At 35.7% G+C, this 23,615-nt stretch overlaps 2 protein-coding genes across 3 annotated transcripts in view; both read right to left on the bottom strand.

The window, feature by feature from the left end:
- Positions 1–13,998, bottom strand: part of LOC123533311 (uncharacterized) — a 46,030-nt gene extending 32,032 nt beyond the window's left edge. The window contains exons 1-6 of one of the 2 annotated variants that reach the window (XM_053519906.1): positions 13,834–13,998; positions 12,169–12,389; positions 10,901–10,912; positions 7,086–7,196; positions 4,030–4,152; positions 2,157–2,323 (exon numbers count right to left, since the gene is read on the bottom strand). In XM_053519906.1, coding sequence (XP_053375881.1) covers positions 2,157–2,323; positions 4,030–4,152; positions 7,086–7,196; positions 10,901–10,912; positions 12,169–12,373 — 618 coding nt within the window. In that variant the 5' untranslated portion in view covers positions 12,374–12,389; positions 13,834–13,998. The remainder of the gene's footprint in view (positions 1–2,156; positions 2,324–4,029; positions 4,153–7,085; positions 7,197–10,900; positions 10,913–12,168; positions 12,390–13,833) is intronic. The other variant, XM_053519907.1, reaches the window with a different exon arrangement.
- Positions 13,999–17,516: 3,518 nt separating this feature from the next.
- LOC123533310 (uncharacterized) overlaps positions 17,517–23,615 on the bottom strand; it is a 47,697-nt gene continuing 41,598 nt past the window's right edge. Inside the window, exons 18-20 of the mRNA XM_053519908.1 lie at positions 22,203–23,097; positions 21,388–21,491; positions 17,517–18,782 (exon numbers count right to left, since the gene is read on the bottom strand). Coding sequence (XP_053375883.1) covers positions 21,397–21,491; positions 22,203–23,097 — 990 coding nt within the window. The 3' untranslated portion in view covers positions 17,517–18,782; positions 21,388–21,396. The remainder of the gene's footprint in view (positions 18,783–21,387; positions 21,492–22,202; positions 23,098–23,615) is intronic.

The following is a 23,615-nucleotide window of genomic DNA, read 5'->3' as shown; positions in this document are numbered from 1 at the left end:
TCTCATTAAGAGACCTCTACTTTAAATGGAAGATACACCAAGATATAAAAAGACCCTACTTAATCAAAGGGGTTAAAGGTCAAGTATGGAAGGGGTACTGACATTCTTTATTTTGATGGAATTGAATTATATCAGAAGATTGCCAAAATACTTTGAGTATGAAAGGGGCATAATTCTATCAAAAATACAATTACATATTTGCAGATGATGATTATAAAGAAATATTTTTAATTTCAAGTCATTATCTTTTAAAGTACCAAGGACATGTCTATAAACAAAGCTTTCAAAAAAATTTAACATGAAAATAATTCCAAATATAACAACATGGTGACCTTGACCTTTGGTATAATGGGCCCAGCCCCTGCACATTGTTTGTATGCTGGACAATGTTTATGTGAAGTTACTGTAAAACAAAGATATGACAGAAAAACAAAGGTTGCAAAAAATCTTTAACCTTAAAAATAACCTAATTATAATGACTTGGTGACATTGACCTTGGGTATAATTGGCCCAGCCCCTGCACATACTTTGTTTGTATGCTGGATAATGTTTATGTGAAGTTACAGTAAAATATAAGAAAATCAGTAGCAAAGATATGACAGAAAAACAAAGGTTGTCGAAAAACTTTAACCTTAAAAATAACAGAAGTATAACATCTTGGTGACCTTGACCTTGGGTAAAACGGGCCCAGCCCCTGCTCATACTTTGTTTGCATACTGAAAAAATGTTAATAAGAAGCAACAGTAATAAAGAACAAGAGCTGTCACTAATGGTGAGAAATGCCCCTGCAGCACCTTGACCTTTGACCTGGTGACTCCAAAGTCAGTGGGGGTGGTGTACTCATAAAGTACTATCAGCATGTAAAGTTTGAAGGTCCTAGGTGAAGTGGTTTGCGAGTAAAGTGCCTTCATGCAAAAAGTTAATGTTGGCCCCTGTGACCTTGACCTTTGACCTGGTGACTCCAAAGTCAGTAAGGGTGTTGTACTCAATAAGTACTATCAGCAAGTGAAGTTTGAAGGTCCTGGGTGCAGTGGTTCGCGAGTAAAGTGCCTTCATGCAAAAAGTTAACGCTGGCCCCTGTGACCTTGACCTTTGACCTGGTGACCCCAAAGTCAGAAGGGGTGGTGTACTCGATTAGTACTATCACTACTTGAAGTTTGAAGGTCCTGGGTGCAGTGGTTCGCGTGTAAAGTGCCTTCATGCAAAAAGTTAACGCTGGCCCCTGTGACCTTGACCTTTGACCTGGTGACCCCAAAGTCAGTAGGGGTGGTGTACTCAATAAGTACTATCAGCATGTGAAGTTTGAAGGTCCTGGGTGCAGTGGTTCCCGAGTAAAGTGCCTTCATGCAAAAAGTTAACATTGGCCCCTGTGACCTTGACCTTTGACCTGGTGACCCCAAAGTCATTAGGGGTGGTGTACTCAATAAGTACTATCAGCAGTGAAGTTTGAAGGTCCTGGGTGCAATGGTCCACGAGTAAAGTGCCTTCATGCAAAAAGTTAACATTGGCCCCTGTGACCTTGACCTTTGACCTGGTGACCCCAAAGTCAGTAGGGGTGGTATACTCAATAAGTTCTATCAGCACGTGAAGTTTGAAGGTCCTGGATGCAGTGGTTCGTGATTAAAGTGCATTCATGCAAAAAGTTAACGTTGTGACTAACTAACTAACGAACGAACGAACGGATGGACAGTTGAAAACTAATATGCCTCCCTTCGGGGGCATAACAACAAAGGCTGCTGAAAAACTTCAACCAAAAAAGCTCACGCCAACGCCAGGACGAGTAGAATAGCACCCCTATTCTCTGTATAGTGGAGCTAAAAAGCATTTTTCTTCTGTTTCAAATAAGAAGTTTAAGCTTTCTTTTTTTCAAAGTCATGTTATACTGAAACAACAAATAAAGACAAAACAGGGGCATTTTTATGTCCAACATATGCTTTAAATCCACACCCCTCAACATTGGGCCAAAAATTGTTCTTCAAGAAAATTTGGTAAAACACTAATTTCCCAATATTTCAACCAATGTTTGATGAAGCTCAAACATATTGGCCTATTCTTAGCCTTCCTTCCATGCACAATATTATGCTTCTACACCATTGCAATAATCAAAGCACTGACAGTACTGACGGGGCCAATGGTGCTGAATATTCTTAACTTACTTTGGTCAATGGGCCATCAGGAGGTATTGTACGCATGAAGTTTGGATACATTTCTGTACTGGAGAGTGCCGGCGCTGTCGATGTATAAGATACGAGAGGAAGATTGCGGTTTTGAGCCATCTGATGCATCTTCATAGCATCACCACTTGCCATTTGTACATACAAACCTGAAATGGAAAAAACCATCTCAACTACAAAATCATAAAGATTTAAACAGCACAAGTGTATGTTTGTGTATTTGAGTTTAGCATCAGCAATAAAAGAAAGGAGACTACTTTTAGAAGTGAGCATGTAACTTGTATCGTCCAATTTTATCCCTTACCCTGCTACATTTCTATAATGAACTTGTTCATCTTCCAATTTGGACAGTACCATTAACTGTTAAAAGGGGTGCTTACCAAAAAGATACTGGCTGAACAGCAAACAGTGCAGATCATGATCAGACTGTACAGAATTTTCAAAGTTAATGGTGAAAACATTTGAAGCTGCACTCTCAAAGTTGAACAAAAAGTGCAAAAATCATATTATAACGTACTGCGGCTGCAGCACTGTGAATCCAAACAATACTTGCTGTGTATAATACTATTGTAAAATCAGTTCCAGAATAAATGAGTTGAACAAACATTATAAAACACATATTATAACATGCTGCGGTACTGAGAATCCAAACATAACTTGCTGTGTATCATAAATTCAATTAAAGGATAAATGAACTCCTCTAGAACGGTACACCCCAGGCCCTATATCTAACATAAAATAAATAAATAAAAATAAAATAAAAGGTTCTAAAACTGCACACTTCCTCGTGGTCAGAACTGGTAACATTTGATATCAAACGTCAAACATCCACATCGATAATGGCAATACATGATTTATATTATATGTTTAAGTCTGGCAAGTCATTGGCCAATAATGATTTTTTCATCCTTGTTCATCCGTACCCCCACTATGCTCGTTTTCATATCATGGGAAAATTTGTAATACATAATTATGTAATATTTGTTTTCTGAAGTGATGATTACAATTTTAATGGAATTCAGATTGTTTTTTTTTTTTTACTCTAAAACGCTTGCAATATGCTCTCCGTTGACCCAGAGAAACAAAAGTTTTCCGGGGGAGTCCTGGATCCGCCCCTGTCAACTGTTTATATTTGAGTAAACTTAATAAATTTTTGTGTGTACTTTAAATGAAAGCATTTCTGATAAAACTTCAAACAACAATTTTGTATGATGAAAATTTCTACTAATTTATTTTAGGTCGATTATGAAACAAGTTCTACAACTTATATTAATCCTCTCGACACTTCATTCCTGATGAAATCGCCATGAGAAGGGAGGCCAGTTTCCCTTTTTTAATGCTGAGCACCAAGGAAGGGAGCTACTGGTACCATTTTTCACGTCTTTGGTATGACACGGACAGGGATTGAACCCATGACCTCTAGCACTCAAAGTGGTGCTTTTGTTGCAAACTACTTCTCTAAAGATGTTCAGCTTTTTTACAAAGTTAAATGTTAATATTATGTACATATCAAATTTTCACTTGAAAAAAAAAGACAACATATGATGAAAAACTCAATCAGAAAGTTGCAGCCAACTACACTGTAGAAATGAGTCCTTTAAAAACTAAAACTTTTCCGGTAAGCTGGGTTTAGAAACCAGTCTGAAAACCCAAGCATCTGATTGGTTGTTTTTGAATACAGTTTTAAAGTTAACCAATGACAGGGCTCCATTATTAGACTGGTCTTCAAATACAAAAACTTTCATAATCGCTAAACTCAAATCTAGTCTTCAAATACAAAAACTTTCATAATCTCTAAACCCAAATCTGATAGGGACAGTCAACAAGAGCATAATAAAGCAATGAAAAAACATACCTAACATAAGTTTGTCTGTATTCTTCTGACATTCATTCTCTGAAGAGCCAAACTGGGGGAATAAATTTTCTGCCTTGCTTATAGCAGTTGTTGCACTGGAACAATAATCCTGAGCAATCATTCCTGAAAACAGAGGAAGTACAACAACAATGTCAACAATACTGCATCTGGTGACTGCTCTATGGAAGATAATTTTATCATACAAAGAATCTTAAAATCCCTCCAGACCAAAAAAAATTGCCTCCCCAAAAATTCATGCCCCTTAAATTCAGGAAACCAATTAAATGTTCCAGACGGAGACTCTATTATATAAACGCAAAATTATCCCTGAAAGTTGAACAGTCTAGATGAGAACCTGCTTTTGACCATGATAAGCTCTGTTCACTTTAATTGTCAAAATATATCAATTAAAGGTCATTGTTGTTATTTCATGAATTAACCATTAAGATTAAGATCTTTTTTTCAAATGTGTTTAGGTTTAAAGATAATTATTCAAAAGTATACTTTCTATGTAGCATGCAGTCCATTAGCAAAACCTGTCTTTATGGAAAACCCTCCAAACCAAATACAAACTCAAACAAGAGCACCGCAATGCGGAGCAATATATGCCCGAAGATATCACCTTTGACACCTAATTGTAACCTTGACCTTAAAGCAAGCCATTGGAAACATGAGCTCGGCATGTCATCTTGGTGTGGTGAACATTTTGTGCCAAGTTTCTTTATAATCTTTGAAGCAGTTCAAGAGTTACAGAGCAGACACAAAACAAAGTCATATGACATTTGACCCCTAATTGTGACCTTGACCTTAAAGTGAGCCATCCAAAATATGTGGTCTGCAAGTTGTCTCAATGTGGTAAAAATTTGTGTCAATTTTTTTTTCAAAATCCTTCAAGGGGTTCAAGAGTTACAATGCGGACACAAAATTGCTAACGGAAGGATGGACAGATGGATGGACAACAGCATCTTAACATAATATGTCACTTCAGGCATATAATAAAGTGGCTGTTCAGTTTAGAAAGGAAAACAAAATCTCTACATGTCCTACCAAAAAAAAAAAAACAAGAGGGTCATGATGACCCTGGATCGCTCACCAGAGTAATATGTTTCAAATGTCAAACTGATGATTTTTAGAAATTTTTTGGAAAATTTTCCGATGTACAATCAAGTAACCACTGGGGCGGGGCCAATTTTACCCCGGGGGTCATGATTTGAACAAAGTTTGTAGAAGTCGACTAGGCAATGTTACATATCGAATATCTAAGATCTAGGCCTTCTGGTTTATTTAAGCAAATTTATGAAGATTTCCCTATGTACAATAAAGTAACCCTGGGGCTGGGTCAATTTGACCCTGAGGGGGTCAATATTTGAACAAATTATGTAGAGGTCCACTAAGCAATGCTACATGTTGAATATCTAAGCTCTAGGCCTTCTGGTTTATTTTTAGAAAATATTGAAGATTTTTCTATGTACAATCAAATAACCCCATGGGGCGGGGCCAATTTGACCCCGGGGTCATGATTTGAAGAAATTTTGTAGAGGTCTACTAGGCAATACTACATGTCAAATATCTAAGACCTAGGCCTTCTGGTTTATTTTTAGAAATTTTTTGAAGATTTTCCTATGTACAATCAAGTGACCCCTGGGGCGGGGTCAATTTTGACCCTGGGGTCATGATTTGAACAAATGTTGTAGAGGTCCACTATGCAATGCTACATGTGAAATATCTAAGCTCTAGGCCTTCTGGTTTATTTTAAGAAAATTTTTGAAGATTTTCATATGTAAAATCAAGCGACCCCTAGGGCGGGGTCAATTTTGACCCCGGGGGTCATGATTTGAACAACTTTAGTAGAGGTCCACTAGGCAATGCTACATGTCAAATATCTAAGCTCTAGAGCTTCTGCTTTTTGAGAAGAAGATTTTTTAAGGTTTTCCTATGTAAAATCAAGTGACCCCTGGGACGGGGTCAATTTTGACCCCGGGGGTCTGATTTGAATAAATTTTGTAGAAGTCCACTAGGCAATGCTACACGTGAAATATCTAAGACCTAGGCCTTCTGCTTTATTTTTAGAAATTTTTTGAAGATTTTCCTATGTAAAATCAAGTGACCCCTGGGGCGGGGTCAATTTTGACCCTGGGGTCATGATTTGAACAACTTTAGTAGAGGTCCATTAGGCAATGCTACATGTCAAATATCTAAGGTCTAGGGCTTCTGGTTTTCAAGAAGAAGATTTTTTAAGATTTTTCTATGTAAAATCAAGTGACCCCTGGGGCGGGGTCAATTTTGACCCCGGGGTCATGATTTGAACAAACTTGGTAGAGGTCCACTAGGCAATGCTTCACACCAAATATCTAAGCTCTAGGGCTTCTGGTTTTTGAGAAGAAGATTTTTAAAGTTTTTCCTTTCGGTTGCCATGGCAACCAGAGTTCTGCATGGAATTCAATTCTTTGAACAATTTTTAGAGAAGACCATCCAAGGAACATCCCTGTGAAGTTTCATCAAAATTGGCCTGTTGGTTTAGGAGGAGATGTTGTTTAAAGGAAAGTGTGGACGGACGGACGGACGGACAGACGCCGGACGGTGAGCGATCACAATAGCTCACCCTGAGCACTTTGTGCTCTGGTGAGCTAAAAAGAGATGAAATTTTGAGGTGTTTTGTCAGGTGCACTAAAGTTACAAAAATGTATTTGCAATATCTATTTACAGTCAAAACTGTATAAGTGGTCATCTCTTTTAAACTGCCACTTATCTTGAACGTTTGCTAGTTTCCATTCCTATACTTTAAGCAAAAATTAACCCATATTCAGCAACAACCGCCATTGCTCTTACTCTTGACTAGCTGCTTAAAACATGTGTGACTCTAAAGAAATATTCTTTTCTTCAACAAAATCTACCTATAAAGTTGACTATATTTGTTAGGTTGTCAATTCCACTTATTTGAATACTGTATGGTGACTGGAATATTCCGCTTATTTGAATACAAAGTTAAAGCATCAATCAGTTCCTATGGAATTCCAATTAAAGTTTTACATAATAATTCTTGAGATATTTTATACCTATTTTGATCCCTGGGATATAATAGTCATCAAGGTCTTCACCATTAAGAACCTCATCTTTCTTGTTGAGTCGATCAAGGGCCCAGCGAATAGCCTCATAGGACTGCATGGCTGTAAAATACAAAATAGCTCATTTCAAATTCTGATTGTCCATTTCTAAGGCTACAAGAAATCATATTACACTAGATTTTCTCTCTCCATATAAAATATATACATATAACTTTTTTTTTTTTTAAATGTCACTGTGTTACATTTGCCTCACATCTGGTGCCACTAATGCTAATTGGCATTACCAGTTATACAGGGTAGCATAAAGGATATGAGCCGTGTCATGAGAAAACCAACATAGTGGGTTTGCGACCAGCATGGATCCAGACCAGCCTGCGCATCCGCGCAGTCTGGTCAGGATCCATGCTGTTCGCTAATAGTTTCTCCAATTCCAATAGGCTTTAAAAGCGAACAGCATGGAGCCTGACCAGACTGCGTGGATGCGCAGGCTGGTCTGGATCCATGCTGGTCGCATACCCACTATGTTGGTTTTCTCATGGCACGGCTCATATATCATTTACAATTCAATACAGTTAAACACTGATGGTAATTCACTAATTTGTTTAAAATTTTGATGGAAACATAACGCAATGTTGATATTAAATGTAGAAACCTGCATCAAAAGTCATACGAAGTAGGAAGTAAGCTACCATTTAAAAATAAAATACACACTTTCATGGTGTATCTTAAATATAGATATACAGTTTGCTTTATATAATGAAAATGCATTTCCTGTTACAAAATAAATGATAAAACATATATTTCTGGAATAGAGGGGTGTCATATGATAAATTTCTGGTTACAAAATAATGAAACATATAGATCTATTTCTAGAATAGAGGAGTGTCATAAGATCAAAGTCACAAAAAGGTGATATTTTTGTGACAATGGTCGTGAGTGCTTGTACAAATGGGTGAACAAAAACAGGTAACCATAAACAGTGCAAAACTCTCTTATCTTAAAATTTTCCACCACTTTCATACTTTTATACAGTCAATTTTTTATTTCTTTGTTGGGTTTAACGTTGCACTGACACAATTATAGGTCATATGGTGACTTTCCAGCTTTGATGGTGGAGGAAGACCCCAGGTGCCCATCTGTGCATTATTTCACCACGAGCGGGCACCTGGATAGAACCACTGACCTTCCCTAAGCCAGCTGGATGGCTTCCTCATCTGGAGAATTCAACACCCCGAGTGAGGCGGTCAAATCCACATCGATGAGGGGCATTTCAAAGATTTGCTAAAAGAGTACCTCTGAACAAAGACCACCTGATTTAAGGTAGAAATTTCCATGTGCTTATGTATTCCAGGATGATGTTTTGGCATTCTTTAGATGACAATGTAGCTCATATGAGTAACTGTCTTTTCATTTATAATAGAGAATGCCGAAAACTTTATCAAATGGAAATTTGCAGTTTTCATTACCAGTTCACTACCTAAGTTCCAAAAACAACTTGGTACTCAATATATACATTACACATTAACAAAGTTTAGACTATCTGAGAGATCTGTCATAAATTGCTTTTTTTTGTTTAGTCAAACTAGAGCTATCCAGTGATCTTTCACAAGGCTAGACAAAGTTCCATACAGACTAGAAATGAAGGTGACATTCCTATTCATGAGTTCAAGCTTTACTGAAGTTTATTCTACATAAACAAAAAAGACTAAACTTTTCTATCAACTAAAATAATGAAATAAAACAAATGCGCCTCTTAACTTGCAATTAAAGATACTAACAATCTTGTATGTTGGTTGACAATATGGTCACTCATGATCTGTGCTTTGGTTAAAAAATGAGCATCTTTTATCATCTATGAATTCCTCTATCAAGGGTGGGCAACATTTTATGACATTTGTTCTGCTACAGATAAATTTAAGGAACAAAAAACACCCAGTACTATTTTTCATTTCAATATGGTTTCTAGTTTTGCATTAGCATTTAACAGATATCGGGATATTTCAACATTATAAACTGAAAGGCAAGTTTTAAATCTGTTTCTGGCTTCTGCTTTCATTTCTTTCAAATAGATCTTAGTTGTGCAACCAATATTGGCAAAGGGAGGTAATAGTAAGTTTGCAAAGGGAGGTAATAGTAAGTTTCCAAACTTACATTCTTAATAACTATTACTGGCAAAGGGAGGTAACAGTAAGTTTTCAAACTTACATTCTTAATAACTATTACTGGCAAAGGGAGGTAACAGTAAGTTTTTATGTAAGGTTATTTTATGGCACGCATTCTTGTGCCTTTTTATCAATGCTGTGAAATCATCTAATTTTGTGGGCATGAAATTTTGTGGTTTGTGCCAAAATAGCAATTACAGTCACACTTCGTTCGTTCAAAGTCGAAAGGACCGGCAAAATTTGTTCGAGTTATCATTAATTCGAGCCATCAAATAATATACATTATACAGGGATTATGCCGGGACCTGACGATGAGATTGAGCAGGAGTGGTGTTCGAATTATCCGAATTCGAGAGAACGAAGTTTGACTGTACATCCGGATACAATTTGTTGGTTTCAAACAGTAATGTTGATTTATTTTTAATTTCTGTCTAATACATTAAAATTTGTCAATACATAAATGGAAATTGTACCCCACAAAGGCTTTTAAGCCTTCAAATTTATATATAAAACATAAAAAAAGGCATTTACTACATGTATAATATTATGGAAATTGAAGAAAATAATCATTACAAAATCAGTCCGCTGCGACTACATTTTGTAAACTGACAGTCATGAAATTCACATAAATTAATTCCCGCTAATATCAATGATTTCATAGTAATGCCTGGAAATCCAGGAATCAATTTATTCTAATTCCTTAATATTTACCCCTGAGGTAAACAATCATTTTCCAAATTAAAAAAAAAAATTGACATATATCTAAAGGCATGTACCTTTAAAGGTAATTGACACTGCTCTATTCACCACTATATGCACACCAGTAAAGATATTGCAAACAAAACAAACAATGTTCCATGCAAGAAGAAAGAAAAGCAAATCATGTTTGAAAATTTCACCTTTATTTTACCCATTAAGAAACTAAACAAGAGCTGTCTAATGACAGTGTGCTTTACTATTTGAAGCCCTTCCAACTAATACTAAATGCTTACATATGAAAGCTTTTAAATAGCAAACATTTCTATGTAGAAAAAGGGGCATAATTTTTGCTAAAATATAAGCCAAGGTTATGAAAGTTTATTATGAGGTCAACTGATTATGCTAAAGATTTGTGGAGAATCTGTAAACATTTAGCAGTTTCTGAGAAATATTATTACATGCAGAATTTCCACAAAATTTATGTTGAAACAAACATAATTTTGTCAAAATAACAGCTAGAGTTATGTAACTTGTCCTAGGAGATCATGTCATAATGCCAACTAGATGTGTGAAGTTTGAAGGCATTAGGCCTAACGTTTTAGCAAAACCTATATACATGCAAAACTTCTGTGATTCAGATACAGATGTTGGGCAAGGATGACAATAAAAGCTCTACTTCTTGAAAAATTTCAAACAGCTGAGCTAAAAATGTTTATGTACGTGTATTAGGAAAAGGCTTCAAGTGACTGATAGTTGCTGGCTAAAGAAGGGTTACTCCCATTTGTTTTGTTTATTCTTTTTCTGACTTTTCCTTTTAAACATCAACAAATTTAAAAGTGAAATAATCAAATTTCAAACATAGAAAATGCAGAAAACCATAACTAGTAAACAGAAGAAGAAGAAAAGAGTCAAAAGTAGTTTTAAAGATACAAATAAAACATATACCGTCATGCGTTGCTGCAAAGAAAAGTCAATTACACCATAAACATGCATAATGTATAATATATCTCAACAAGCCGAAAAGCTTTACATGCTAAAAAGCTCAGTATGAAAATTCCATGACATGCTATGTACATGAAAAAGAAGGAAACTTCAAGTCAAACCTGATACCTCAGAAAACCTATTTAATGCATTTTTACCAGAAGCACTATGTCTTTGATATGAAACATGCAACAATCATGTCAAAGATGTAGTATTTTCAAATTCCAGTTAAATCATGCAGACTTTAATGATCTCAGAAAATATACATATTAAAATCCTTTTAAAGCACATGCAATATGTCAGCATATTTTCAAACACATAAGGAACTCAGTTCTTCAATACTGTCACAAACTTACAGAAAATAATAAACAAATTTGCATAATAATACTGTTCTACTAAGAGGTAATACATCTGAAGCGTAAATATGACTGAAAAGCAATAGAATCTTATGATGCACTAAATCACATTCAAAATTAACATGCAAGTACTGGAGATACAAAATGTAGTCTTAAAATTGAAAGCACGATATGTATGTCAAATAGTTACATTGTAAGTCGGCTAGACTAGTCTCTAAGTCGGCCTATCTAAACACTTCTAACAAAATTTGCATCAATCGGTAGGTTAAGCACTACATTGTTGAATATGTTTAAAGCCTAACTAAACGTCTTTCAGAAATATCATTTATAGCACTTATAGATACGGGATATCTTAATCAGCCTACTACTTACACATTTTGTCTATAAGCCACAGAAGGCAAGATATTTTCAAAGTAGCTAAGATAAAACATTGCTCTAACCTACAGAAACAATAAATCTCCATAAAATGATTTCTAAAATATTTCGAGCAAATATTTTTTATTCGACATAAAAAATATTGTTTCAGAAAAAGCCTTTTTTTCATTTTTAACCATTTAAAATGTTTAAAAAATACAATTGGTCTAAATTTGTTTTATTTCTAGCTGCATATCAATGACCTTGTCTTTCTTTTAGATGCTTCGAAAGTAGAAAAATAACTGGCATATGAATTGCAAAATTGAAATAATCAACTGAATCGTCCTCAAATTTCCTGTCAAATATCAAAATAATCTGCCTCAACCTGTAACTGTGCCATAAATGGCAGAAATTTCAGTATATCCTATAGAACAGATCACAGTAATGAACTACAATTGAGTTAAAACATGTATGCTGTTGATTGTTGTTCTTTTACCCTGAAGACATTTCTTGTATACATACCTGAAGTTCGAATATTTCCACATCCCACACCATTTTCACCGGCCTCGTGAAAAGCGAAAAACCCTGCTATGAAAGCATCAGCATCTGGCTGAATGACAGCCTCGTGTCCTGCGCCACCAGCACAGTTCTGACGATTCATTGTTTGTCCATCCGTATGCACCAACAAAACTGCTGCCAGTAACAGCGGAGTAACTACCTCTCTCATTTTGGTTGTAACAGATCTGTGGAGTAGAAATACATGCTGTATATCATATGCTTACTTACTTTGTGCTCAACTGTTTACCAGTTAGCCAAATTCTTTCGGAAGTCTGGTTTGGCCCATGTTATCATGATTTGACTTATTTTATCTACTGGTATTTTTCTATTTTACTTTTTATGAAATCTTTTGCCTAACTTTTGCCTATAAAACGATATTCTCAATGCCAAGACCAAATAAACGGACTTCAAGGTACAAGTATTCCATCTCAGAATATGAATCTTCCAGGTTCATTTTATTCTAGTCCAACTTTTAGGGCAGGAGTCGCAATATTGTGATAATTTTTGCACAGGTCAATATCGAGGGATTCTGCTCTATCATGAAAGTATCTCAGAATCAGTTCTGACATCAAATTATTTGGACTAACTTTATTCCTGCCTACAACATAGAATATGATTAGCAACATAGATCTACTTGTTACCTATATTTAGTGGCAGGGCCTCAACTGCAGGACCCAGTACTTCGTATCATATATGTAGCCTTCCTCATTTGGCTTATCGGGATGACTTTATTTATTATCTGATATTTTATAGGATAGCCACAGTCAAAAATTATCATGCTGTCCAGAAACGTCCCAACTGGACTGTAAATATATATAGTGGAACCATATAGCTATTTTTATGTAGCAGTGTGTATATAATGTATATAATTAGTCTGTGATATTGACTGTCCGATTAGCTCAGTTGGTAGAGCATCTGACTTGCAAGCAGAAGGTCGCAGGTTCGAGTCCTGTATCAGGCTGCACATTTTCCCGCTCCTATTACATTGGTGCCGTGAGTGTGGTGACTAGCCTTGGAATCCTAGAGCTAGGGTGAAGCAATGGCTGGGTTAGTCAACAGAATCTGAGTTTGTCTTTAAAAAAAGGAGGGAGGAATGTAGCAGTGTGTCTATAATGTATATAATTTGTCTGTGATATCGATTGTCCGATTAGCTCAGTTGGTAGAGCATCTGACATGCAAGCGGAAGGTCACAGGTTCGAGTCCTGTAACGGGCTGCACATTTTTCCGCTCCTATTACATTTATAAATCTACGATGCTTATTACGATCCTGATTCAGTTATAAAGGCAACAGGCAACTATTTCTATTTTCAATCTTTTCTAAAACAATCAATAGCTGTGTACACTGACACTGTATTGAAAGTATTAAAAGTGAAATTTCTTGTTTGACTACTTACTCAAAAGCAGTAAAGTGCCAGTGTTGACACCTTGTTTATTTCCTCTTGATACTTTTAATTAACTACTTTATTGGTATATCAATTACTATTACTTCTTTTAACATTTTCAAATTTAATAATTAAACAGAAATTTTCAGAAGTCTGAACCCTACCCCACCTTATCATAAGGGTTATGAACAAATTGTAAACATGGGCATGCTTCGACATAAAAACACAGAGTTTACTAATGATTTACCTGTTAATTAGTTAATTGTTCCTCATCACAACGAAATAAATGTCCCAAATATTTGCACAGTTGCCCAATTCCTTTAAACCGTCCGTCTGTCCGGCTTTTTTTCTGTCACTCCAAAAATTACACAGACAGGGTGTTGTATGTTCAACCAGGTGTGCTATTTTTAGACCTACCTGTGTATTGAAAATAAGGCGGTTATTTTTAGCCCGTTTCAAAACCAGTATGACAAGTTGTTGTGCGCATGACTGGTTACAATAGTGTGCAGTGTCCGCGCCTGGCTGAATTTCCCGCGAGATCAAGGGGAATAATCAGACAAAACTCGTGCATCATACTGAAATCACGGACCTGGCGTGGAAAAAGAAATATAACCAAACAGATAATATCCCCTGATTTTATCCTAAATCAAGCAATAGCGAAATATGAGCCCCTTTCAAATGATATAGAATCTATGTACATTTTTTTTTTCATTTCAGTTTGATTTAGGATTATAAATCTACGTTTGGTTATATTTTTCTTTCTACTCATGCATGTGACTGAAATGAGCCATTTTTAATGCACAGATCTGGTAAAAGTAAAATAAAGTTGAAAAAACGGCTACTTTCACTTTTTGAAATTGCGGTTGGAATAAATTGCAGATTTTTATTATTATAAAACTGTCATGTTCGCCATTCTTATTTCATTTGAACGAATCTTACTCCGTTGATTCTGCGGATCACCATAGAATCTTACCATGAAGTCAGTTATGGTAGCCTTTCTAGGACCATGAAAATGCTGAGCCCAAATCCTTATCATGCCAGTGCTTTATGATAAATAAAAATTGTATAGATGTACATAGTCCATCTAAATTATGTTTGTTCCGTTCATGTTTGATAGTGTAGCATCTGATCGAACCGCTGTCACGTCCGGTGCCACCTCGCCCCCAGATACCATGTTCCCTGACGCGATTACTTCCTTGGTGATGACATGGCCATGTACCATACTGTAAGTACTGTAAGGCTTTAGCAGAACAGTCAATAGGAACACTCTTTACATTGTCTACGAAAAGCTGGAATACTTTTTAATAGTATTACCCTTTTTTCCTTTTTTTGACACCTAACTACAATGATCTTAGGCCACGTACTCGGTCTAGCTAAAGTTGGCAAATTGAAACTCGTTTTTTAGAGAACTCAGTACTCGGTCTATCTATAAAGCTGGCAAACTGTAACCGTTTATTTTTGGCAGCAATCTCGGAACTAACAGGCAAATTGTAACTTGTTTTAACCTAAAGCAGAACTGTGAATACTATCACCAAAAGTTGGAAAATTGTAAACCTTACCTGGCCGGATAAACCAGAACTAGGTCTTTCTGATGCTGGTAAATGGTTACCATTTTTATTTCCAACTTCTCTTTTCAAGTTTTTTTTTCGTTGGGTTCAAAGCTACAAGTACACAATTTTAGGTTATATCGCGACTTTCCGGCTTTTGGTGCTGGTGTAAGACCGCAGATGTCCCTTGGTGCATCATTTTATCACCGGCGAGCGTATGTAGAGAATCACCAAGCTAGATGTCCTCTTCACATGAAGAATTCTACAGCCAATCCACATCGGTGAGCGGCAAGTGATTCGAGGCCAACGACCATAACGACTCGATCACAAAGCCCCTTGATTTTCAACCTCTGGCTGTCTATATGAATCCTTTATGTCAGAGTATTTTCATTTCTCAGATTTAAAAAAATCCACACAGGAGTAGGAACAAAATGTTTAAAAGAAAGTCATTAATGACACTTGAAAACTAATGAATTTTACCCAGGCCTTATTTGGGAAGAAATGTCACTACTCAGTACAAGATCGTCATGAAGATATCTGAAACTCTTTTTGGCAGAATAATTCAGTACTCGGTGTGTCTCAAAATGAAAACTGAAACCCTTTTTGGTAGCTCTTTTTAAGTTTTCGATCTAAAGCCGGCAAGTTGTAACCATGTTTTGAATAATAATATTGTGGTACGATGCAATACCCTGTCTATTTTATGTTGTTTAAAACCTTTTCAGAACAATAGCTCAGTATTCAGTCTGCTAGACTGAAACGCTTTTAACATGACAACTCAGTACTCGGTCTAACTTAAACCTTCTTTTTTTTTTTGCATGGTAAATCAGTACGCGGATTATAGGAAGCTGGCAAACTGAAACCTGACAGTGTAACTCAGTACTCCTCAGTACTCCTTCTATCTATGAAACTGGCAAATTGTAACCTTTCTCACAATTCAGTCCAACTGCTAAAGCTCGTAAATTGTAATCATTTGCCAGTAATCGGTCTACCTATAAAGGTGGAATACAGTAATCCATTTTTGGCAAGGTAGCTCATTATTCATTCCATCTATGAAGCTGGCAAACTGTAACCGTTTCTTGCCACGATTTCTTAGTCGTCAGTATACCTATTAAAGCTAGCAAGTCGTAAACATTTTTAGCAAGAAAAAACTAAATATGTAATCGGATATCTCAGTATACTTTCAGTAAAGCTGACACAATGTACAACTCGGAGCTTGGTCTATCTATAAGTTGGTGCATTATAACTTGTTTCTGGACTCTTATCTATAAGGCTGGCAAACTATAAGTCTGTCTCTGCAGGATAACTCGCTACCATATAAAGCTGGAATGATGTTATTTGGTCTATTTATACTGAATCCCTTTTCACCAATGTAAGAACTCGTTATCTTTAAAGCTGGCACCTTTTTGGCATGATAACTCATTTCTCCATCTATATACCTGGCACATTAGTCCTTTTTGACAATGTACCTCAGTGATCTATCTATAAAGCTGGCAAACTGTAACCATTGTTTAGGTTTGATAACCCAGTACTCGGTCTATCTACGAACAAGACATAATAAAACACATTCTGACAATATAAGCAAGTACTTGGTTTATCAACGGAGCATGTAAATTTTAACCCATTTTTTGGCAACAGAGGACTAGGTCCATACTTTATGAAACTTGTACATTGAAACCATTCTTTCTGGCAAGGTAACTCAATACCGTTTTTCTATGAAGCTGACAAATTGTAACGCTTTTCGGCAAGATAACTCTGTACTGTATCTTAAAGCTGGCAAATCTAGTAATTGTACTATACTATTGTTTTATACATAGTTGTTTTACCCGAGACAAATCAGTTTCGAACATGACTAGTTCTGTAACGAAAAGCAAGTGTTAACATGTTTTAGGTATGTCTCTGCATGTCGTCTTGATGTGGTGAGCATTTGTGCCAAGTTTCTTTAAAATCCTTCAAGCAGCTCACCAGTTACAGAGTGTACACGAAACAAAGCCTTATGACTTTTAACCCCTAAGTGTGACCTTGACCTTGAAGCCAGCTATCCAAAACATGCGCTCTGCATGTCATCTCGATATTGTGAACATTTGTGCCAACTTTCTATAAAATCTTTCAAGCAGTTCAAGAGTTACAGTGCAGCACGAAACAAAGCATGACCTTTGACCCCTGTGACCTTGAAGCGATCCACCCAAAACATGTGCTCTGCATGTTGCCTTGGTGTGGTGAACATTTGTGTCAAGTTTGTTCGAAATCTTTCAGGGGGTTCAAGAGTTACAGAGTGGAAATGAAATTGCTAACGGGCAGACAGACAGATGGACAGACAGACGGACTCTGGGGGTACAACATAATAGGTCCCTTCGGGCATATAACAAAACAAAAGAGAACACTGTACAAAATATACAAGTTTTATTTGTCATTTTCTAATTTGCATAATTATATTTGTATAATAGTGTCTCATATTCCAAATCTCATTAACAAACATATATACATATTTAGAGACAAAGATAATTTTAAGTATAAAATGTACAAAAATAAAGCAACTATACATTTAAGCACTAATGGTATAACAAAAAAATGTGTCTTGGAAAAAAACAAACAAGCATTAAAGCAACATCTTGATCACTCTCTTTCACACCATTTTTTCTTGTTAAAATTAAATTTTAATTTCTTGAAATAGAAGACATTGGATCACATGTACAATATGTACTGTTTTTTGTTTACATAAACCACTCTACACGTGTTTTATGCCATTTTAGTATTTCATAAACAATATATTATGCTTCATTCACCTTATATCAATTGTGTGTGTAAACGATATTGTTACTAATTTTCCCATTAATATATATTACGCAGAAACTCAAATTATTCATTTGAAAATGAGATTCTTCACTTACAAAAAATCAAATCATATATATATATATATATCACAAGTTCACAATGCACTAAGAACATTACTCACAATCACACAAAGAGTTGCAGGTCCTGAAAGCAATTAACTGACTGAACACTTTTTAGTTGTCAGAAAATGAAAATCATAATATATATTTTTCTTAACTTTAGATCATGCCTTTTAATTACAGAACTTAGTGATGACCTAAGACAGATTTAAGGATTTTATGAGGCATCGTCCCAGTCTGAGAATGTGAAATAGCACTTCCAACAATCTAAATTATTGTATATCTATCTAACACCATTTAATGGTAAGTTCAAAACAGCTACAAGATGATAACTGTACTTTGGTCACTTTTCTAGTAACCGTTAAAAAAGTTTCTCTGTATTTAAGGTCCCATTTATTTTAGAAAGTGGAAAACAGAAATGAAACTTGTGTTGCAACCCCAAACAAAAATTCAAGAACACAATCTTTGTTTCCCACAAGATATGTAATGTAAATTACAGCTTATGTCTAGAACGATGTTTACCACTCAATTTTATCATTTGACTGTGTATTTGAAAACATAGAAAAGTGTGTACGGAACACACCTGAAACAGAAACTGAGGAGCACAGTCTATTCAAAATCAGCTGATGACCATCGGCACGTGTTCTCTATCATTTACTCCTACTTGAAGCATCATGGACCAAAGTTTTTGAGTATTATAGTTCGCTGTCTGAAGTTCTTCAAACTCAACAAAAGATTGGTTATTGTTTATCACCAGCCTGAAAAAGAAAAGAAAAAAAAAACAAATAAATAATTACATTTTTTGTCTGTCTTGAAGTTTGAAAAAATAAAACAATATGTACATGTACTTAAAGTCTTCATAAAATATATTCAAATTGGAATTTTGTCAGCTTTTGCAAAATGTACATGAACTAAAACGGTATCAGCTTAATTTAAATTTGCAAAATGTACATAAACTGGGATGATATCAACTTTTGCAAAATGTATACAAAAATAGATGGCATCCGTTTTTGCAAAATGTATACAGAAATGAATGGTGTCACCTTTGCAAAATGTACACAAAATATTTATAGTGTCACCTTTGCAAAATGTATATAAAAATTAATAGTGTCACCTTTGCAAAATGTATACAAAAATGGATAGTATAAGCTCTGCAAAATGTATACAAAAATGAATGGTGTCTGCTTTGAAAAATGAATACAAAATGGATGTTGTCAGCCTTACAAACTGTATATAATCAAAGCCCTGAGAGGACTGTAGAGAAGCGTAGCCGAACCGGTATGCATTTTAACTGAGAAGCTAGGCAAGAAAAGATTCCATCACTTTGCAATATTTCACTCAATGCTTCCAGCTTTTTGAACTCATTGAACCCAAAAAGTAACCCATATCCAGACCAAAGTCAGTCTATATAAAAGTTAACACCCACTTTTCTTTTTGTTATTTCTAAAGTAGTGATATAGTTCTTTGTGGGAATATAAGTCTCTGAAAATCTGATTTGCTAGAAAATGTCGAAAAGCCGTTAATATATAAATAAATAAGTGGATTTTATATGAAATAAAGAACAGCTGGATTTAGTGGTGTTCAGCCTATAAAAGGTAGCGCTGAACCGGAACCATGCGTTCTTGGTCTTGGTCACATGATAAATATTTATGTCGTAAAGTAGTACAATGCATAGACAAAGTTCTTTACAAGAACTTATAATCCCTGTCATATTTTTCATTTACAAATTATAAGTCTTCACATTTATTGCATATGCTAAATAAATGGTATTGATCTGTTTACTCTCAGAACCTTGAACTTCATAGAAAAACTGAACTACTTTTATAGCATATGTATGGAGAAAGATAGTTACAGCATTTGTAACTACAATTTCACCAATGTCTGTATACGTAGTTTGGCAACTTTGGGAAGGCTATGCTTCCCAAAAATGGATGGTATACAAAAATGCTTATCAGAATTACAGCTCTTGGCCCATATACTCACCTGATAATGATAATCAAGTCTGCCGTTTCGGAGCTAGTGTTCTTATATATAATGTGGACCTAACCAAGAAATTCAAATTTTCTAAGTACAAAAAGGGCCATAGTTCTGACAATGACAAAATGAATGTTAGAGTTATGGATCTTGGTCTACTTACTCATCTAATGATGATAAACTGGTGGGCAAAGCTTCAAAGCTGTAGCTCTGATAGTTTTTGGGAAAAAGTGGAACTAAACAAAAAATTTAACCAAGAAAATCAAATTTTCTATGTACAAAATGCGCCATGATTGTGACAAAATGCTTTATCGAAGTTATAGTTCTTGGCCTACATAGTCATCTAATGATGTTAAACTGGTGTGCAAAATTTCAAAGCTATAGTTGTTATAGTTTTTGAGAAAAGGTGGAATTAAAAAAAAAAAAAAAAAGTTAACCACACACGACAAGTGGCCAGAGCTTGTTATTTCATTACTCAATTGTCCTGACCTATTTTCTGTCATTTTCCCAAAAAAAAATAAAAAAAAAAAAAAGATTTTAATTCAAACATTATTTAAGAACAATGATAGAGTTTTGTGAGTTCTGATCATGACAACTCAATATTTTCAGTACATTAGCTCAGTGTTATAGGATTTCCTCTCAGATGAAGTGTCTTACAATGTAAAGTTGTTGAATTAGATTATCTTGACCATTTAATATTCATAAAACGAAATGTTAATCGACATAAACAGTGGAACAAAGTTCTATAAAGGCCAGAAGATGAATATGGAAAAACTTATCGTGCTCAATAATGCTAGATTAACGAATGTAAATAACAATGGCAACACATGTAATTGAATGCCCTTTTGGAAATAAATATGCATGGAAAGACGTATGAGGTGACCAAGGATTAAAAAGTGCTGCCAAAAGGGCATCGATAAAGTTTTGTCCACTTATCGTCTGTGTTTTACCTTTTTTTTCTCATCAACATTTTTTGCAAATCCAAAAATTAAATATAACTTGGCTAAAGTTGGGAGGAAGTAGCCTTTTCCTGTATACATACTATCCTAACCCAAAATTCTCAAGTCCAAAACTCGACACTGAAAAACATTGAGTGCCATTGGAACCAAATATGCTTTGCGACAGCATGGATCCAGACCACTGGACCGCCAGTCTGGTCAGGATCAGCAGTTCGCATCGGTTCTAAAAAGCTATAGGCTTTGAAAGCAAACAGCATGGATCCTGACCAGACTGCGCGGATGCACAGGCTGGTCTGGATCCATGCTGGTCGCAAACCCACTATGTTGGTTTTCTCATGGCGCGGCTCATCTAGGACATTTGTTAAGCTCTACACACATTACATTATATTGCAGATAACATGATAAGTCTAAAAACTTGTCTTTTACTCACTTTAAGTATCTAATAACCAGGATCAGAACCTGGTTTTGAATCTGGATCAAAAACATCTGCTTGATACATCTGATTGGTGTATACGGTTGAATATAACTCATTATCTGGAAAATACATTATAAACAAATAAATATCAACATTTTGTTTACATATACTTACTGTTTTGTTTAGTTAGTCTAAAGGAAAGTACCGTTATTATACAAAAGCTTGGTGTCAGCATGATATATCATTATTATATATTTTATAAAACTGTACTAAGATACTGGATCCACAATGGTTTCTGGATATTTTACATGTAATTATGTATTCTCATTAAGCAATTCAGCATACTTTGGACATACTGGTAAATTTAGCTCAACAAGCACAGGACATCCAATCAAGAACGGAGAATTGTAAAATTCCCAACAGAGAATGCATGATTTGCTGATTGTTATTTTCAGTCCACTACCGTAAGTTTCTGTTTTTGTTAGGTTTTAAGTCATAATAATGAAGTTCAGGTCATACAGAACTGTTCAGCTTTCAGTGCTTGAAAAGATCAGCTGACCCTCCCAACATTATTTCAGGAACAGAGGACACCTGAGTAGAACCCCTGAACTCTGCAGCCAGCTGGATATCTCCCTCATAAAATGTTCTCAGCAGAATTTAAACCCACAGAGAAAAGCAGCATTAGATTCTAGGTCAGCAATGTAACTATTAGGCCACAGAGGCCCTGCAGAATATAAATATAAAGTTCATTACTTAATGGTAAATCTTGAAATTTGAAATAATTTTTTGAACTCTTCTAAGATTGTCTATGAAAAAATTTATGGACTTACTTGGATCAACATAATCTGATGGCATTGTTTTGGCTTTCTCTTCCTCAGAGGAGAACTGTACAAGGAGAACCAGCTTTCTTATTGGTATAAAGATTAGTAAAGCAGTGGCGTTGACAAAGTTTGCAATCGCCACGGCTGGATCCCGGTATGGCGGTCCAGCATTTGTAGATACAACCATCCATACCATTAAGCACCCTGCTGTGCACACGCACGAGACGAATATCCATCTGGATTCGTAGTAATTGCTTTCGCTGTCCCAAGCAAGTGCTGAGAAGATGGCTGTCAAAATGACCAAGAATACGACAAATGACATGGACAGGACCAAGGAGATGTCGTAGAAGTCATGCGGGTCGCACCACATCCAGTCGTGCTGATGCGTTGAATCAGCCATCATACTGGCTGTTGGATTACGTAAAATCAGCCACTCTACTGGTATAATGCACTGGACTAATATTATTCCCAGTGCTATTAATACCAAGGAACATGGATTTGTCAGTCCGAGATAACGCTTTGGACTATATTCAGAGTCTTTAAAACGCCAATTGTCAACTGCTTTAACAAACAATGGTGCAAATACAACAGCATATACAACGCCCATCAAGAACTTTCTGGCGGCACAAGTGTCTTCAGCTGCAGGCTTGAAAAAGGCGAAATTTGTCGCATAAATTCCAAACAGTCCTAGCATCATCATGAAACCAAGTATTGTCGTACCACCACGTACTGGATAGAATATAAGGAAATAGAAGAAAAGAACCAGTCCGACAACCAGTCCAATACAGCTAAGAACGGCAGTAGCAATCGCCCAGATTGGCCAGTCGTAAACCTGCTCTCCAGTATCCTCGTCGTACATGAAGTAATTCCTCGGCTCGTGATCTCGCATGTATTTCGGTTGAGTCTGTGATAAAACAAATAGATAAAGCAAGTTTATTTCAAGACATAAAGACATTTAATCAAATAATTTTATAAAAGAAACATATATCATCACTCACAAGTGTTAATAACACAACTACAAGATTCAGGAAGAATAAGATATACACCATGTACAGTTACACAAGACTTTGAAACCATAAATAAAATGTTCTGCTTTTTAAATATATGTAGCGAAGTAATATCTTATAAAAAGGTAGGTCACTAATATCTTATAAAAAGGTAGGTCATGTAACATGGAATTATTAAAATACAGCTCCCTCGTACCTATCTTTATCACTGAGTGAGTATGCTAAATTTTCATCCACATTCCTATCCTTGTTTCTAGGTAGAAAACCACCATTAAGTTCTCCCCAGGTTTACTAAAACTTCCCCACATTAAGTTCTCCCCAGGTTTACTAAAACTTCCCCACATTAAGTTCTCCCCCATGTTTACTAAAACTTCCCCACATTACGTCCTCCCCCATGTTTACTAAAACTTCCCCA

The sequence above is a fragment of the Mercenaria mercenaria genome, chromosome 12 (assembly GCF_021730395.1).
Source record: "Mercenaria mercenaria strain notata chromosome 12, MADL_Memer_1, whole genome shotgun sequence".
NCBI lineage: Eukaryota > Metazoa > Mollusca > Bivalvia > Venerida > Veneridae > Mercenaria > Mercenaria mercenaria.
This window is presented reverse-complemented; position numbering and strand designations above follow the sequence as displayed.